This window comes from the organism of the source record quoted next, unplaced genomic scaffold (genome assembly GCF_019419815.1).
Source record: "Pyrus x bretschneideri cultivar Hongxiangsu unplaced genomic scaffold, Pyrus_bretschneideri_v1 Contig21, whole genome shotgun sequence".
NCBI lineage: Eukaryota > Viridiplantae > Streptophyta > Magnoliopsida > Rosales > Rosaceae > Pyrus > Pyrus x bretschneideri.
This window is the reverse complement of record NW_025999513.1, coordinates 332,606-351,073: the sequence shown is the minus strand read 5'-3', so window position 1 is coordinate 351,073 and position 18,468 is coordinate 332,606. Positions and strand designations below refer to the sequence as shown.

The 18,468-nt window shown below is 38.2% G+C and overlaps 3 protein-coding genes and 1 pseudogene across 8 annotated transcripts; 3 read left to right on the top strand and 1 right to left on the bottom strand.

Annotated features, from left to right (window-relative positions):
* Nucleotides 1–407: 407 nt before the first annotated feature.
* LOC103948695 (dCTP pyrophosphatase 1-like) lies at nucleotides 408–2,264 on the top strand. The gene is made up of 2 exons (XM_009359753.3): nucleotides 408–764; nucleotides 1,925–2,264. Exons 1-2 carry the CDS (start codon nucleotides 621–623, stop codon nucleotides 2,147–2,149), a joined length of 369 nt encoding a protein of 122 aa, XP_009358028.1. The 5' UTR covers nucleotides 408–620; the 3' UTR covers nucleotides 2,150–2,264.
* Nucleotides 2,265–4,608: 2,344 nt separating this feature from the next.
* Nucleotides 4,609–7,391, top strand: LOC103948694 (glycolipid transfer protein 1). 4 transcript variants are annotated; one of them, XM_009359750.3, is made up of 8 exons: nucleotides 4,609–4,770; nucleotides 4,931–5,063; nucleotides 5,268–5,323; nucleotides 5,547–5,677; nucleotides 5,783–5,918; nucleotides 6,151–6,282; nucleotides 6,735–6,815; nucleotides 7,079–7,391. In XM_009359750.3, the coding sequence occupies exons 2-7, from the start codon at nucleotides 4,946–4,948 to the stop codon at nucleotides 6,768–6,770; spliced, it is 609 nt and encodes a 202-aa protein (XP_009358025.2). In that variant the 5' UTR covers nucleotides 4,609–4,770; nucleotides 4,931–4,945; the 3' UTR covers nucleotides 6,771–6,815; nucleotides 7,079–7,391. The 4 variants fall into 4 exon arrangements, with proteins under 4 accessions (XP_009358025.2, XP_009358026.2, XP_048440555.1 ...); XM_009359751.3 differs by having other exon boundaries at nucleotides 7,024–7,391; XM_048584598.1 differs by lacking the exon at nucleotides 7,079–7,391 and having other exon boundaries at nucleotides 4,936–5,063; nucleotides 6,735–6,979.
* Nucleotides 7,392–7,536: 145 nt separating this feature from the next.
* On the top strand, nucleotides 7,537–11,329 carry LOC103948693 (CRIB domain-containing protein RIC7-like). Of its 3 annotated transcripts, none has more exons than XM_048584597.1 (6): nucleotides 7,537–9,127; nucleotides 9,357–9,558; nucleotides 9,843–9,943; nucleotides 10,074–10,149; nucleotides 10,284–10,812; nucleotides 11,112–11,329. In XM_048584597.1, the coding sequence occupies exons 2-5, from the start codon at nucleotides 9,501–9,503 to the stop codon at nucleotides 10,766–10,768; spliced, it is 720 nt and encodes a 239-aa protein (XP_048440554.1). In that variant the 5' UTR covers nucleotides 7,537–9,127; nucleotides 9,357–9,500; the 3' UTR covers nucleotides 10,769–10,812; nucleotides 11,112–11,329. The 3 variants fall into 3 exon arrangements, with proteins under 3 accessions (XP_048440554.1, XP_048440553.1, XP_048440552.1); XM_048584596.1 differs by having other exon boundaries at nucleotides 10,947–11,329; XM_048584595.1 differs by having other exon boundaries at nucleotides 10,284–11,329.
* Nucleotides 11,330–12,974: 1,645 nt separating this feature from the next.
* LOC103948692 lies at nucleotides 12,975–17,207 on the bottom strand (annotated as a pseudogene).
* Nucleotides 17,208–18,468: the final 1,261 nt, after the last annotated feature.

Here is an 18,468-nt window from a genome sequence, read left to right as displayed (position 1 = left end):
AGGCGCCTGTTTAGGGCTCCCACTTCGGGGGGCTACAAAAATTTTATATATCTTGTAAATAACATGAAAATACAGAAAAAGTAGGGAATATCATAATTCTTTTGATGTTAACTTTTAACGATATTTGATGTAGAAATAGAATATTTAATCTATTTAGCGAATTTTTTTTATACATATCAATGTACAAAGGATCAGAGGTCAAAAAACTTTAGAACCCCACTTCGATAGCTCACCTATAGCCCTAAAATTCTTAGGGCCGACCCTAATAACATTCGTAATGGTTGCTGATCAAACATGACATCCATGGTAAGTAGTTATGGAATATTCTCTACTAATTATATGCATTGAAGTTGGCCATTTTGCACAGTGGAGGGACAGTGAGGAATCTCTGGTATAAACATGAGGACGACTGGGGGCCGGCATATTTAGACTTTTTATCCTTTTCCTTCTTTTATTTATTTTTTTGATTTTATTTTTATTTTTATTTTTTGATTTTTTAGCATACAAGATACTTATTCCTTAAAAAGAGAGAAAAATAAAATTTGTACCTTCATCCTTTTTTAAGCTATAAAAAGTCCCTCTCTTCTGCAAAAAAATAAAAACCCAAGAGAGAGTGAAAAATGGGAGAAGGAGAAGAGATTAATGCAGCAGAAGAAGAAAGAGAGAATATCAGTCTCAAGGACCTCTCTAAGAAGCTTGAGGAATTTGCCAAGGCTAGAGATTGGGAGAAATACCACAGTCCCAGAAACCTACTCCTGGCTATGGTAATTAAATCTTTTCCCATTACAATTCTACGATCATCATTTGTTTTGGTAACCATGACACTGCATATGTTTCTATGTATGATGCATGTCTAACAAGTTCATTGGTCTCTCTCTGCCTAACCACGCATTTCTGTGTTACTTTTCTCTGTCATTAGTTTTTACGCTTGGGTCATGCAATCTTCTTTGCTCTAGGAAAATGGTTTGAGGACATAAGATGCTTATATTTTCGTATTGTGAGTTTCGATTATATTAATTATTATGATTATTTTTTTATTGTGTGGTTCAAGTTCACAGATTGAAGAATATAAGTATATATACATATACGTATATACATGTTGGAATATGTTGTTCCTTTGCCACATACATACATACATCTCTTTGTAGATGCAAACATATATTTCCTAAACACGTGCATGACCTGTACATTTCATTGATTTGTTGGTGTTTCTTTATTTGATAATTATAAACTATTTAATTTACGGGAATGAGAATTCAAACTAGGGTTTAAATGGACATGCTCTGGTCAACTGCCTTAATTTATATCTGCTATTTTTTTTAACATAAGCTATCTTTCGGGAATGGCCAACGCCAGTAAACCTTATTCATTCAAATATGAGTGGGGTTAGCAGTTTCTGAAATATGAAATTGGGTTTCCCTGCTCCAATTTTGCATGCATAATGCATGCAATACTCTTTTGCAAACTTTTGAGGTCGGATACCACAGACAGATCGTACTTTTTAAAGTTTATCTTTCAACTTTCACCATTTGAACACTTCCTTCAGAAAGATTTGGATGACTTCTGATTAGGGAAGCTGGCACGCACTGGGGACAACTAACAACGTGTAGTGGCTGTAACACTCTCCTTGACTCACATCAGGACCCCTTCCTGCATATCCATACAAGACCCAAGTAGGCGGGTCGAGGGGGTGTAGGCTAAGGCGGCATATTGGGTGTTGCAAATTTCATTCCCTAATATGTGGAAAGCTTTCATTTAACTTCTTTTTTTTACCTAGTGTACATTTTTAGAAAACTATGATTGCAAAAAGAGAATTTAAGCCATTCATGCATGAGTGGTTGAAAATATATAGAAATGGAATATGAAAACAAATAAATAATTTTCATGGTTGCTATAATATACACGATAGATGCTGCATGTGTAGGTGGGAGAGGTAGGAGAACTATCAGAAATCTTCCAGTGGAGGGGAGAGGTGGACAGAGGGTTGCCAAATTGGAAGGAATCAGATAAAGAGCATCTGGGAGAAGAGCTTTCTGATGTGCTTCTTTACCTCATCAGGTTGGCGGATATATGCGGCATTGATCTTGCTGATGCTGCCTCCAAAAAGATTGTCAAGAATGCCATCAAATACCCTCCCAAATTCTTCTAAATTAATTACCTTAATTATTAGAACACATGATAATTTCTGTATTTCTCAACTTTGTTTTTATATTAAGATGATGAGCTTTGAAACTTAAGAATTTTCAATAAAATGTTTAAATCAATTTAGAGTGGAATGTCTAATTAATTTAATTTCTCCTTATTTTCTGATTGGCTGATGGAGATCATGTATAATTCAACAAGTTTGTCAATACTAACACTTAGTATTACGATTGAGCGATATTTATTTTACTTGTATGTTAGAGGTCAAAAATTCAAATTTTATGCATGACGAGTTTGATACCATTTTATTCTCTCATTGTTGAAAGAAAAACAGGTATGTCAATAATTTTTGGGAAATACCACAAAATTGGACATTTTCTTAATCTTGAGACAAAAATAGGGTTTTTTTAATATGCACAGAACATGCACACGCCATGCACATTCGCTGGACAGAAATAGGATTCTTCTACACCTTGAAATGACCTAATTGCCCTTGTATATAAATGGGTTATTACCTCCCATTTTCTGATCTCTCTCTCTCTCTCTCTCTGGCGAAGAACCCTAACGATGCACTCACCCTTTAACAACCCACCTCACTTGCAGCAACCATTTCTCTCTCACCGATGGCCATCTTTTCACCAGTCCTCTCTGTCCTTTGTTTTCAAATTGGTGACCCAAGATTCATATCGCATCTAACTTTTAGGTCGCAATACAATTCCCAACTCGCAATCCCAAAAGCTTGGTGTGTAATGGATAATAATTCATCCACAAAGATCTCATGAAGGTCGCAGGTGGGATTGGATGAATCAACATGAGTCAAAGCCCAGTACGAGTGATGCCGGTTTCTTTACAATATCTGGGGAATAATGTTTTTAATTTTTTAAAGGTTTGTTTATGGGTTTTGATTTCAAAGTGCAATATTTATGAGTGTTAATTTCTGGGTTCGTATGTTTTATGGCTACTGGGTTTCTTGGCTTTACCTATATTTTGTGAGTTCATGGGTTCTATGATTGGGGTCAAATATTTCTTAGCTTTGGCTTCAATTTTTCCAGAAAACTATACACTGTATGCTTACGAGATGCATAAAGGAGGTTAAATTTGGGTTTGTGCTCAATTATTGTAGTCTATTTTGACGTAATGTAGTGAACAAGGACACAAAATCACATCTTATATGATTCGAACCTATGACATCGGGTTTTGGGACTTAAGTATGCTTTGTTCATGCTTTGTGTTGTGCACCTTTTCATGTAAGAAAGCAACATTGTTAATGATAACAAAAAAACTTCTCCCTTTCCATTTACTAACACAAATTACATGACTACTAAATTTGAAGAAAAGTAAAGGAAAAGAAACAAATTTAGTCCCTATTAAAACCATTTTAACATATCACAAAAAATGTTAAAATTTTCCCAATGTATGCATATGACGTGCATATGTTGTACATGTTGCGTACATAAGGTGTGCATGTCTTGTGCCTATGGCATATTATGTGCATATGATATTATGCATATTATGTGCATGGTATGTGCATGTTATGTGCATATAACAAGGATACATAGTACGCATGTTTATTATCATAAAATACTTAGCTAATACATTGCACAACAATAAAATGTCAAATAATTCCATTATGGTTGACGCGGTTCATTTCCCTTTGCTAGTCGACAAGAATCCTCAAAGCCCTTGTTGTGTTCCTCCTCTATTTTAGCCTTTCCATCCCAAGAACGCTCGTACGACTCAATATGGCCCTGATGCTTCTAGAACAATTCAAAATTTAGGAATGTTATCCTTTCTCTAGATGCGTCAGCCTTTTTTTTTTGCTTGCTTGCATGGTAGAGGATAAAACATGAAAGAGCAAATTGCCATGCACATGAGGATGTGACAATAGACTAGTGTATTAAGTAAATGCATATGCTGCATTTAGTCCCTCGTGTGTGACAAGAGACTAGTCTATTAAGTAAATGCATATGATGTAATTAGTCCCTCACACGTGTGCCCAGAGACTGTGTATTAAGTATCATCATTGTATTTTGATGGTTGTAACTACGAGAGTCGCTCTATAAATAGAGTATTTCGTCTGTTATCAAATGAACTACGAAAGAAAGCAAGAGAAATAATATCAATATCCCTCCCTCTTTTTATCTTGCATCTTTTTTTGTGTTATAGCTACTAAAGTCATAGTGTGATATTTTGCACCTACTTCGCTCATGTCCTTAGAAAGGTTATCTCTCTAACTTTTGTTTATTTATAACAAAAAGTAACATATTAGAAAGAAAAAAAATAAAAAAATTATAACGGCCACGAACCCGCTTGAGCCGGCTGGCGGTTACCCCTTTCGCCAATCCAACACGTCTTCGGATCCCGGACGCTGCGGATTCGTATTTGATGCGCGGATAGTCCCCCAAACACTCAATTTGTCAAATCCCTTTCACTTCTTTTAAACATTCACTTTCCAAAGCAATTCAAATCTCAGAACAAGAATCCGATTCTCCCATTGCAATTTCTCCACCATAGTTTTCCCATTTCAGGAATAATCGAATCCAACGCAAACCACATTTTGATTTTCGATTTTGATCCTCACCATTTCTGCAGCCTCACTTAGATCGAACCGCTACCAGCAACTTCCACGTAAGCTCCGATCTTCCTCTCACTCTATCTCAGTTACCCATTTATTGTTCGTCTGGATCTTGCTTCGATTAAGCTATTTGTGACTTAAAGATTTGAGCTTTGCTTGTAAATTTTACCTCTTGTTGTGTTGTGAATTTGACTGGTGATATGAATTGCGCAGTGAAGTGGGAAGAAGATGGAGGGCACTGTGTTTGCTCCCGCTTTGGAAGGATTCAAGACTGTCAAGTCCGACCAAGGAGAGATTCTGACCAAGCCTTTCTTGGATGTCTGCAAGCAGATTTTACCTATTATAGGTTCATTTCGCCCCCTCTTTTGCTCTGATCCTAGAAATTGAACCGGGTTTTCGCTTTCTTTAAGGCACGATTGTTGTTGGTACATGGTTTTTAAGCATAATGCCAGCTACCCATTTGTTAAAATTTTATAATTTGAGATTGGTTATTTTGTTCTGGGCTTGATCTTATCTGCTTATGAATTGCAATTCCAAATTCTGATGCTAGATAAGTTTGGAGCTGCTATGACCCTTGTTAAATCAGACATCGGAGGTAACATAACGGTAAGAATGTTCTTTTACTTGTATTTTCACCATTGGTGCGCTGTGAGTTTAGTAGAATTATGCTTTATGTTGATTAACTTGAATGATCTATTTTTCATGCATCATTCCAATACAAACGACGTCCCTTGGGTTTTATGTATGTTAACAAGTAGACCATCTTTTAGTTGATCGATTTTGAGTGCCCATTTGTAATTTCGCTCTCAACAATTTTTTGTTTGTATAGAGATTGGAATCTAAATATGAATCCAATCCTGCCGCATTCAACCTCCTGTACAGTTTGGTACAAGTTGAGATTGAAGCGAAAACAGCAAAAGCGTCATCCAGCTGCACCAATGGTCTTCTTTGGTTGACAAGGTAATCAATATGATCATTAACGTTTGCTTTTTTGCTTTTATGATTTTGCACTTTGTTGAAATAGTGATACCTCATATGCATGATACTATTCTTGTTCATTTTCAGAGCAATGGATTTCTTGGTAGAGCTGTTCCGGAACTTACTGGAGCATCAAGATTGGGCAATGTCAGAGGCTTGTACAGATTCCTATGGCAAGACCCTGAAAAAATGGCATGGATGGATTGCTAGTTCAACTTTCAGTGTAATGTCTCCAATATCCCTTCAATTATTTGATGCACTACCAGTTTTCATACTGTTTTTAGTCCCTTGATGTTTTTCTGCTGGACCTAAAATAGTATTAAGACGATTATGTTCTGCAAGTTCAGTGCTTCCTTTTAAGTGTTTTACTGCCTAAATTTTTTATTTTGTTTGGGCCCTGCGAACGAGAACATTTTCCTCTTCAAATTTGGACTTATTAGTCACTATAATTATAGATTGCCATGAAGCTTGCTCCTGACAGAAAGAAGTTCATGGAGGTGATAGAAGGCAACGGCGATGTCATGGGTGATATAGAGAAATTCTGCGATGCCTTTACACCTCTTCTTCAAGAGAATCACAAGTTTTTGGTAAGATGTTTCATTCTGTTGCCGAATTGAGTGAGAGCCTTTTTCTATAACATCGTCGTTTAGTTATGAGAAGGTTGCCATAGATTGACCACAATAATTGGTTAGAATGACAAATAGATGTGTATGGAGAAGTTGAAGGAAAAAAGAAACTCTATTCCATCAATTAGCCACATAAGATTGAGTTAGGAAAATGCTCATTTTTGAAAATTTCCCAAACTGTTGCCTTTGAAACTCATCATACTAAAAGGTCACTCAGGTTTTGTAAGATTAGCAAAACTCAACGTTCTGAGATGTTATCCTTCAGTTGGAAGGGAAGTTTCATAATTTCCTTGAGTTGCAATTCCGTTGATTTTCTATTTAGAAACAACGAGAAAGGAAGACAATAAATTATCAACTGATTTGCCATCACAAAATGTTAATATATGCTGACGAACTTTACTCTGTTTACACAGACTAGTGTGGGCATGGATGATTTGAAGGCTTCGTAATTGAGACGGTTTTCTGATGAGAGGAAGCTTGTACCCATGGATCATGTCCGTATTATGTCCCAATCCTTCAACTTTAAATATGAAAAATAATGCAACTTTTTCCTACACTGCACTTGGATATTAGATTTTATGTTTAATGTTAATTCTTACTTATAGATGTTTATTACACAGTATCTGATTGTTATGTGGTTTTATATGCTCGTTGCCCACTCGTGCCTTGAGTTATTATCCTGCTTTCTTCTTGTATGCTTAGGTTGACATGAGAGATTGGATGAAACTAAAGAACAACCCTCTGATGGATGATGCAGGTAGTGGTGTTCCCTTTCCCGAAATCCTAGCATATGGATTTCTTTTCTATAAAGAATCGAACTCTTGACTTATCTTCGCCTTCCTACGTTGTCTCACCATTTGGGCTAGCTCGTAAATGAGACATGAGCTAGTTCGTAAAAGGGTATTAACCTTTCCGTACTCTTATAGGTTGTATAGACATGTTGCACTTTAGATTTGTACAAACTTCATTAACCACGTTGTGCACTAGACCTAATAGAGTAGAATCCACTTATACTAGATGAAATTTCTCCATCAGAGGTATTACAACCCTAATTTATTTTCTTTCATTCATCTTTTAATCTTATGTTTGAAGGTGGTGGTTGTTGATGTGAGTGCTTCCTGTTCGCGTCAGTATGTGTGATCTACAATGTCGTTAATCTAAAATGTACAACTACTCGCTAATCAAATTTTACGACTAGCGAGTGAGGATCTTCGTCGAATCCTCAAATTACATCCGTTTATCGTACATTGTGCAGTAAAAAGTTATTGGAAATTCTTTATCTGATGAAAAATGATCGCACGATGTATGATGAAAGAATGTGATTGGAGGATCCGGCGAGGATCCTCACTCACGACTAGTGTAGGTAACTAGTTAAGTATGCGAATGTGGCAATTGATCATGTCCTAATTTGGGGAAAGAGATCCTCTATGATCTCTTCCTCCAAAGCCCACAGATCAAGTGATCCAAAGCTCTTGAAATTTGATCAAACGGCCAAAAACAAAGAAATTAGTTAAAACTTTTAAAAGTTATAATAATTTTTTGCCGTTGTATCAAATTTCAATGACCCAAATCACTTCCATGGACTTTGAAGGAAGAGATCCGGAAAGGATCTCTTCCCTAATTTGGAGCCGCCAAATAGAGTTCATAAGGGCACGAACAAAAATTTATGTTGGATGAGAGTACAATGGGCCGGAATGGGTCTCAAGCTCAAATTTTGGCCTCTGTTGATTAAAGAAAAAGAGCACAATGTATTAAAATTCCTAACATATTTCGGTCATGATTAAATAAGGTAGATATTTGATTCAAGAGTAATGCTAGGGAGATTAAATTTGTAAACTAAATGAAGTGCAAGTTGATAATTGGATTCTCTCTTAAGCGTTGATAAACAGTGCTCATTTTTATTGGTGACATATAATTTAGTTTGCAAATTTTGTCTACAAATTTAGTCTTCCTAGTATTACCCTTAATTCAATTGTAATTCATTATCTCCTATATTCTTAACCTTCCCAATTCATGACTTTACAAGTAAACATGTCATAAAACAAATTTTTCAATTGTACCTATAAATAAATAAATTAGGAGTCACTTAGCACTACGGTCTAATGATATTCCTTTTCACTTATAAATAAGAGGTATTAGATTTGATTCTCACCAAGGAAGAATTTTTACCAGTGTAGATAAATATTGTTTGTTCAAAAAAAAAATTAGGAAGACATGGTAATTTGCAAATTTTATTCTTTTATTATACAAATGATTTATTGTAGTGAGTTGTTGTGGATGAATTAAAAGATACTCCAAAAATTAGGAAGAGGAGGATAAATGAGATGTGAGCAACTAGTACAATTCCACAACCGCCACACAATTGTTTTTCCCAACCGCCTTTGCCGCGCATTCACTGAAAAACTGTTAACAGGCCCCCTCTCGCCCAAATTTAGCCTATGGTTCTGGCCATTTCTACTTCTCTCTCTCTCACTTTCGCACCCGAAAATCCGGTGAGCTATAGGTTTTGATGACCTGCCACCGGAAACGAGCGCTGCATCGCCGCCGGATCATCCAACAAAACCTGTGCTCTCATTTCAATTCTGATTCTTTTCGGATTTTCCGACTCACGGAAAAAATTAGTTCAGGCCCCATGGCACCACATTCCACATTTGCAAATCTGAATTTGTAAATTGGTTTTTGGAGAAGAGATGAGACCTCTCTTTGCCCAGTTGGGTTGTTTGTGTTGGCTTGGCAACATTTATAATTATGTCTGCTTCACATTGCTAAACCTTGATGTACTATGCTGAATGCCTTTCTTCTCAAGGTACCAAACCCTACATATTTTCTGTGTTTTGGATTTTTCGTGTTACATACTTTTGGATCAACGGGGAGGTGGGTTCGACATTGTTGTGTTACGTTAATTGGGATCAATTAGGAAATTTTCGCAAACAGTGTGGGAACTACCAACTAATGAATATTCTTTGGGAAGTGGAGTTTCCAATTTGCTGTGGTAGTATTGATTCTTCTCTCCTTTTTGTGGTTTTCATGATTAGGGAGCTTGTCATACACGTTGTTGCTTTCTTTGCATTTGACGTTCAGAATAAGCGCTGCTGTCCGTGCGCACTACACTTGCAACTTAGTTTCCTGCCTGAAGATTTCTTCGGAAGTGCATGTCCTGAAGCACTTGAACCAACAAAATGGGAACCAAGGTGAAGGGCCTCTTGAAAGGTCTCAGATACATTTCGCAAATGTTTGGTACGTGCAATCTCAATTGATTTTTCGAACATTAATTAAATTCATTTGGTTTCTTGTCATGAGTTTTGGTTATATAGTTGTGCAGTGTCTCATTTCAACAGATGTTCTTGGTGAAATTAGCATGCAGTTCCTGTCGTCAGAGAGAACTAACAGTGCAAAATAAAATATTGGAGGATTTTTTTTTTTTTTTTTTGCTTAATTTCTTCAGGGTGATATGAATAATCTTTTACCAGAAATTGAAAAGAAAGGGCAAGGGGATTGACCAAGTTTTACAAATTTTGCAGATGAGAAAGATGATGACATACAAATTGGATTTCCCACAGATGTTAAGCATGTTGCGCACATTGGATGGGATGGTCCGTCTACAAAAAGTACTCCGAGCTGGGTAAGTCGCTCTCTCTCTCTCCCTGTCTCTCGATCTTAAACATCCAAGCACACCAGTTGATCATTCTTAATTTGATGCACATTTTTCCCATTTTACATAAAATTGTGACTATATGACATTCATCTTGCAGATGAATGATTTCAAAGGTGCTTCGCCGGAAGTCCCATCCACGGGGAAATTGACTGTTGAAGAACTGGCTTCCCAAGGTTTGCCAGTTTTTCTAACACTACATATCTTTTCCACCTCATAGTATTAGCCTTGCCTATTCAGATTGACAATCTGACAACATAGTATGTCAAAATTTTGACGCGACATTAACATTGATCACTGTCTTTTGCAGATATGCATAAAACAAGCCTTGCTGCCCAAGAATTGGTGCAGCAAAATGACATTCCAAGGTCTCGGCACCATTCCACAGGTGAATCTGAAGGTTCCCAAACCAAGAAGAGCTCTGATGGGTCAAAGAAGCATTCTAGGCGCCATCGCTCCAAGGAAGGAGCAATGGGTACTCCATCTCATGAGTCTAAAGAAGGTAGTAGCCGTCATTCAAGAAAAAGCCGGAATTCTAACAATCTTGGATCGGAATCACCCGGAGAAGACCGTCCTGGAATACCAAAGCAAAGGAGGAAAAAGGGGTCATCTGAAGGTGGGTCATCGAGGTCATCAAGGAGGGCAAACAGATCAAAAGGCCAGAATTCTATGACCGATATTTCATTGGAAGGTTCGGAGCATGGATCATGCAAGAGTACCGAAAGTCCAATGCACCCCGTTTTGGCAGAAGCGAAAAGTTCTGAGGGGTTTTCTGGCGGGAATAACGTGAACTAAATGCACAAATTGAGGGCTTAACATAAACCCTCGAAACCAAAAATGTGAGACTTCTGCTTGCTTACTTCATTGATCATTTTTTATTTTTCATTTGTCATGTTGATAGCTGTGACTTGCAAAGCTGCAAGTGAGATTTGAGAAGTTTGGTTTCCAATTTATGCACTCTTACTGCGTCTAGAATACGTCAAAACAAAGTTGAGAGTCGAATGAGTCTACGACAGCCCGGTGTTTGATTCTCTCACTCTATCAGAGGATTTTTTCTTGGTTCATGTTGTTTCCAAACTCGCGTAAGAGGTTCTTCTCCAGCCTAAAGATTTTATTCTGCTGCCATCTCAAAATTCAGTTTGACAAGAGGAAGCAATTGAGGTCAAAAACACCACAATAAAAGAGGGGATCCATGCTCCAATTTATGTCAAAAACAGATTCAGTCTCCGGCGGACATTCATCTCATTCACCGAAGGACTTTGAGTGCTGCTATGCATAATTTTTATGCAACTCTTCTTGTAAAACCTCCTCTTGTAAAAAAAGATTTCATGAAAGAATCAAGAATAAATTATTTCATATATCTGAATGTTAATCGTTCTAACGAAAATTCGTTCTAGAGAACTCAGATTGTTTCCAAAATTTTGTTCCTTGTGAATCAAGGCATTCTTACGCTGCCGGTTGTAGATCAACTTGACAAGATCCTTTTCTCCAGAGCCAAATGTAAGTACTTAAACCTTGTAAGCAACAACAGAATGCTCTTATAATTAATGATAAAAGTACAGCACAAAGCCTGTGTGTTGCGGAAAGTGAGAGCATTCAAATTAGATCGTTTTTTCTTATATGCGACCGTATGAATTACTATTTGAACACTATATTTCTTGACTGATAACTGACTGGATCGATTTTATCTATCTAATTTTGTAATCTGAAAATATGAGAAAAGAAAAACAGTAAAATCTGTTGCAAAACATATAGGATGAGATGGAGATTATTTTATATACAACTTTCAATGGTAAACACTATACATCTTCATCGAAACCAAAAGAAAAGATTCGAATAGCACCTGACAGAAGTTCAACTCTATCTTGAATTTCTTGTGAATGATGAATGATAGGGGAATTTGGTTCGCCAACCCAAAACCATGTGGAGAGTGGAGCCTTTCTGAATGTTGTAACTTGAAAGACAGCATTCATCATCAAGGCATTTACCGGCAACTACAATACTCTGAACACGAACTCGCACTCTAACCTTGCAAAATATCTTGTCCTTCATCTCTCTGACAGTGCTCTTTCGTGCCACATCAAGTGTAATGGTTTTCCCACTCCACATCTTAATGAATATCTGAAACCAGAGGGGCAAAACTTCTAAAGTGGAGTGTCATAGAAATCCAAGGCATTCTATAAAGCTCTCAACAATTGCCTTGACATCCCGGACAGTTTACAAGACCTTAACCTCAAATTTAACCATCTTTCCACTTGGTGTTTTCACAAAAATCGACATCACATCTCTTCGATTGAAAATCACATAAAGGGTTGATTCTGTCCGAATGTCAAGTGACGCCAATGTCTGGTAATAATCTTTCTAGTATTAGATCAACTTTTATGTTTAATGTTCAGTTCCTTGATTTCTCCTTTAGAAATATAACTTGTTGAAGCTACAAATCTATTGCTTGCTTGCAATTAAATGCCTTTTGGTTGACTGCAAAATTGTTTGTTGCTTTTGATCGTCTATTCCACCATTCAAACAGTCTTTAATTCCATCAAGATTCAAGAAGTTCATTTCTCTTTCTGTCACTCGTCAGAAAACATGTACTCACACCAACTAGATTACACTATAAAAGTGGAATAATACAGCAATACGTTGATGCCATCTCGATACTTGAGAGGGATCCACCGTCCACGACAACAATGAACAAGAATGGCAACCAACCTGTGTCGATTTTTGGTCTTCAGAGAACCTTGGCTGGAGTCCATGACACAATAGGATAGATCAGCAGGTGGCAGAGAAGTTGAGATGTGCCAACTCCTTAATTGTTGCATCTAATTGTCCGTTGTACATTCTTATGATGTTTTCATGAATTTAATTCATTAAAAATAGGTTTTATGGTTTTAGCGAGTCGCGGTGTATAGGTCAATTTTGGTCAGAGAGAGGCACCTTCAGTGGTCACGTAATCTTAGGCACGACAGTTTTGGTCAAATGATGTAATCAGAACAGTAATATGTATCAAAAGAAACACATTCATATAATATATTGTGCGTTTTCATTACAAAAGTTGCACTGTCTGAGTACTACTACTGTCTTCTGACAGTAACATATGGAGTAGAACCTAAGTTTGGTGCTACTTTGGGTGTCGTACAATCACCACCTTGGACTGAGAAGCAGGAAGTCGGAGTGACTGGTAGCCTGTTTTCCAGCAATTTCAATGGTAGGGGACTTAATGGGAGAAGCCTACTTGGGCTTTGCATTCCCTTCAGTGGTCTCAAGCAGGCCAGGTACCAATTTGATTGATTGTTGTGTAGGGGAAGCTTTGTTGTCTGAGTTGCTGCTTCCTTCTCCTTCGCTACCTGATGCTCCACTAGGGTCCTGCGCGTCAAGTATCCACAGAGTAGTTAGATGGAGTTTTTCGTGTTCCTCAATCAGCTAAAGAATTCTATGTTTGAGCATTCTATCGAAAACAGAAAATATACTAATGAACTGCATAAGTTGCAACCTATCATGCTGCATTCTATGGATGATAGGAAATTTATCAGGATACAATTGTAAGAGAAAATAGACCGTGTAGCCTAGCATGTTAAGAGGTTTGAGACTTACCCCAACTCCAAGCATGACAAAAGTGAATGCTTGATTGTCTGCACCAAGATAGATTTCAATCAACTTTCGGAGCTCAGCAAGGGTTGCGTTTTTTACAACCTTAAGTGTTGTAATGAACTTCCCTGGATTTTCTTTTGAAGCTTCCCATTTCACATACACTTCTGCAGTATCCGAGTCAGTGCCCTCATTTAAAGGGTCGTAGTTTTCCTTGGAGGCCAATGCTGTCTCGTCACACACTCGGCTTTTGTTTGTCTCTGGTTCTGCCAGTTTCTGCTCATTTTCTGATTTAACTGATGCAACAGTAGGTGCTGGACGTGGGATATGCTGAGAGATCTCTCTGTAATCTCCACAGAGTGTAAATATGTTGCGGATTCTGACAAGCCTATCATCTGGTTTTCCATTGTTATCTTCTTCCTCTGGATTTCTGCTTTGCCGAAGCACAGTTGGTGTATCTTGATAATCCTGAGGTAAAGATGTCAGGGAGTCCACATTATAATTACTCCTGAAGCTAGATCCATCAACCATACACACTCTCTTTTCCTCTATAACTTCTTTCTCAACCTCTTCAGCTTCCATATTTTTGTTAGCTCCTTCCTCTTCTTCCATTTCTTCTTCCTCAAAAACAGTGCTCAGGCATACCCTGTCAGCATATTTTGGCTCAAAAGAATCAATGTGTGCAGTGTTTACATTATTGCTGTCAGATGCATAAGCAACCCCAGGAACCACTCCTACATATTTGATCTCCCGAGCAAACGTTTCTTGATCATCCATGTCTAAATCCATTGACTTTACCATTCCTCCTGCATCATCACTGGCATAGATTCCTAACAACCTTTTGGCAAACTGCATTCCATCAGGCTCCTTTGACCCGCTTTCCTTACCATTTCCATCAGCTTGAGCGGCAAAGTTCAAGCTCAATTTCCTCCAACCGCCGCCTCAGCATTTCAACTTCCTGCTGCTGTTGCAATATCCTTTCTTCCATTCTCCTTCTCTCGAGTTCAACAAACTCATTCGCCATTCTCTGGCATTCTGCCAACTTCTTTTCCAACTCATTTTTCAGAGTCTGGGCCACTTCATTCACCTTCAAGTTGATTTCTTCCTCCTTTGCCCCTGATCCCTTCCCTTCCATAAGCTCAAGTTTAGATCTCAATGCAGCAACCTCTTCTTCTTTATCCATTAGCTCCTTGTGTGCTTCATTCCGCTCTTTCTCTTTGAGCTTATTCTCCCTTTGCAGTTTTAGGATAAATTCATCCATGGCAGCAATCCTTGATCCTAAAATAGCTGCAGATGAATCTTCAGTCCCAGTTTTGTCCTTGATTGGCGTATGAGGTCCGCGGACAATACATTTTGCTTTTGCACCATATTCAAGGGTGGAGATTGTCTTGTGTATCTCCTTTGGGTCTGGACTTGCACACAGGACCATTAAGATTTTTGTCTTGTCGTCCTCAAAAGAATCCTGTACAGAAAGAACGTAAGAACCATCATCCACATACTCTTACAAGGTAGGCACCGTATAAACCTTAGTAACCGGCATCAGTGTGAATAGAAGTTACCTGTAGAAGCATGGTCAGTTTGCTGTCCCTGAAGGGCACATGAGAATCACCATTGGCAATGGATTCAACCACCCTTTTCAGAGCTATGTTTCCCTGGTTGATCTTTGCAGTCTGTGAATTCAATGTAAGCAAAAATAAGCAATCGTTACAATGCCAAAGAAATTGTTGCAACAATGCAAGCATAGATTAAGCACCACCACCGAGAAATTACCTGCATTTTTGCCTCGAACCCAATTTGGCCAGCTTGCTCAATATTTTCAGATCCAGCCATGTCCACAAGCATCAAGCATCCTCCCACTGTTGGGACATCAAGGATTATCTGTGCAGAAATAGAAAGCAAGTCACATCCAACTGGTGACATAACAATACTCGGAAAGAATTACCATATAGTTGAAAGTTCAAGGGAATCTACCATGCAATGGCTTCGAGAACTTCTATCGTTGCAAAGGGTGCTCTTAACAATCCTTCTTTTCTCCACTTTCTGAATCTCTTTTGAAATTTTCCCAGCTTCGTTTCCAGAAATGTAGGTTGCATTCTTTGCCTTCTTCCCCATAACTTCAAGCCTAACCTGCAGACACAAGTATTAGTACAGAAAATTGCTGCAGACACAAGTATTAGTACAGAAAATTGCAGCGAAACTATGTACCTTCAAACAAGGACAGCCCGTAAGATTTGTACATTAGTTCTCACTAATTTAAGCCAACATAACCAACTTAGCCAAACTTACAGTGAGCCAACACAATCAAAGCTAAAAATCCAAAGTTTGACTGAAAATCCATTTCGAAATCCAAATTAAATCACCTTAGAACTGGAGCAATTTCCCTTGATTTTAGCCAACAAGCAGCTTAACCAAATTTACACTGAGTTCACAATAATTTATCCTTAAAAATTGACAGTCTTAAGAGTGATATAATAAGTTCTCTCCAATTTAAGCCAACACAACCAATTTAATGAAATTTACAGTGAGCCAACACAAACAAATCTAAAAATTCAAACTTGCAGAAAACCCATTTCCAAATCCAAACTTACAGTTCTACAGAGAGAAAATTTGATGGAAGAGTCATAAATCATCAAGAACTCGATAAAAAAAGAGAGACCCAGCTAAAATTTTCACCTTAGAATTGGAGCCATTGCCCTTTGGCCATCCATACCCGAATCCCCCGCCGCTGTTGCTCGGCAACAAATCATAAATCTCCTCATTGTAAATCTCTAAAACAGTGACCTGCACATACGACCCAACCGCGGCACCGCCGGCATTTTCCCCATCCCCGAGAATATCTTTCAACGACCTGTAAACGATCCCAGGCTGCTTGCAACACCCGAACATGGTGTGACTCTTGCCCGACCCAGTTGGGCCGTACATCATGATCGTACATTTTTCTCCCAATTTCACACTGTCAATCCTTGACTGGACAAATTTGCTGTAAAACGTCCCCAGATCGTCTTCTTCCGATAACGAAACTCCATCGAGCGTGAAATCCCTGTACCCAAAATCGGCCCGGACACGAATACTCTGCCTCTGAGGATTGATCTGGAGAACCGATGCGGGTTGTTCTTTTCGATCTGGGTGGTCTCGGATTCGGGCTAGAACTTCGACCGGGTGCTCCGCCGGTGGATCTTTTACGGCGGAGTTTGGGTTCGGAGATGGGTGCACTTTCGGGAACTGGAGGCGGTGCTTGGATAGCGGAGTCTTGAACTGGGTTGTGTGAGAGTGGTTTGATTTGGAAGAAGACGGCGTCGGAGCCATTTGTAAGGTTCAAGAATTCAAGATTTGATCTGGATTTACAGAGTCGATGAGACTGGGGAGAGAAAGGAAGCTAGAGAAAGAGAAAGATGAAAAAGAAGAGTCTTGGAAAGGAATGTGATTTGAAAATGAGGGGCTTTCAGAATTCTACTCAAACTTTGAAACAAAAATATAGCCGTTGTCATTTGTAACGTCTAGTTTTCTTCTTTTATTTTTTATTTTAATTTATTTTATTTTTCAAAATTGACTTGTGAGTGGCAAATCGTTTCACATTGGGACTATCCGCAACGCTCCTTTTAATAAACAAAAGGGGCGAATCTAATTTTTTTTTTTTTTTTTTTTTTGTATTTTTGGGTCCATAAAAATGATTTTTGATTAGATCATCTCCAACAATGGGTTAAATACCAAATTCTCCTCCTATTTTCCCCTCAAACCTATTCTAACCCAAGCTAAATCTTTGGGCTAAAAGCCAAATACCAAAGTTGGGCCAAATACTCCCCCCTCCCCCCCCCCCATGCGAATGGACTCGCTGGAACTTGGGCCACTCTCGGCCTGCCCACACACGTACGTGCCCCATGCACGGGGCCTGCAATACTTTCCCGACAGGGGTGGGCCCCGCAGTCAACTGGTTGTTGACTAGCATCATCATCCCAACAACTATAATTGATATCCAATGGCTGGGGTTTAAGGACCGTTGGTTGATCCAACGGTCCAGATTCAAATTTTTTTTTTTTTTAGAATATGTTATTTTAAAATACATTGAATCCAATGGCTGAGATCGAATATAATCAAATCTAATGGTAAAAAAAAGATCTAACGACCCAAATTTAAATCCAACGGCTAAAATAATTAAAAAAAAATTATTTAACTCAAAATTCACCCAAAAACTCTATAAATACGTATGTATTTGTTCAAACATCCACACAAAACTCAATTTTCTCCTACAATTCTTCCAATTTATCTTTCTATCATTTATTTCCATTTCCAAATTGTTCAACATGGCAAGAGAGCATATTAGAGGTTGTAATTGGACCTGTGAGGAAGATGTTGCCTTATGCTTGGCATGGGTTTCTGTTAACAAAGATGGTACAGTTGACACAAATCAAAATAACAAGGTTTTGTGGGATAAAATCATTGCAAAGTTTCAAGAAATTGCAATGGCGGCAGGCGAGACGACAGTGGTGTTTATGATCGGTGGAAGACTATCAACAAAGCATGCACTTTATGGAATGGAAGCTTGGAGAAAGCCGTGGTTGGCATGGCTAGTGGAAGGAGTGCCACATAAATTGTGAGTTTTGTTCTTGATATTTTATTTGTCATGTACATAATATTATTTTGCAACTAATTATTTTTATGTATTTTTTGCATAGGGTGACAAAGCAATGGAAATTTACAAGACAAGAGTAACACCAAAAAATGAAGTTTTTAAGTTGCAACATGCTTGGAACGTCCTCAAGGATTGTTCGAGGTGGGGAACTAATACGAACCAACAATGGGGAAGATTATTTCAACGTGAAGCCACACAGACAAATGCTGGAGATGAAGGTGTCGATAAAATGACACCATCTCCTTCTTTTGCATCCCCGGGATGAGATAAGCAAAAGGAA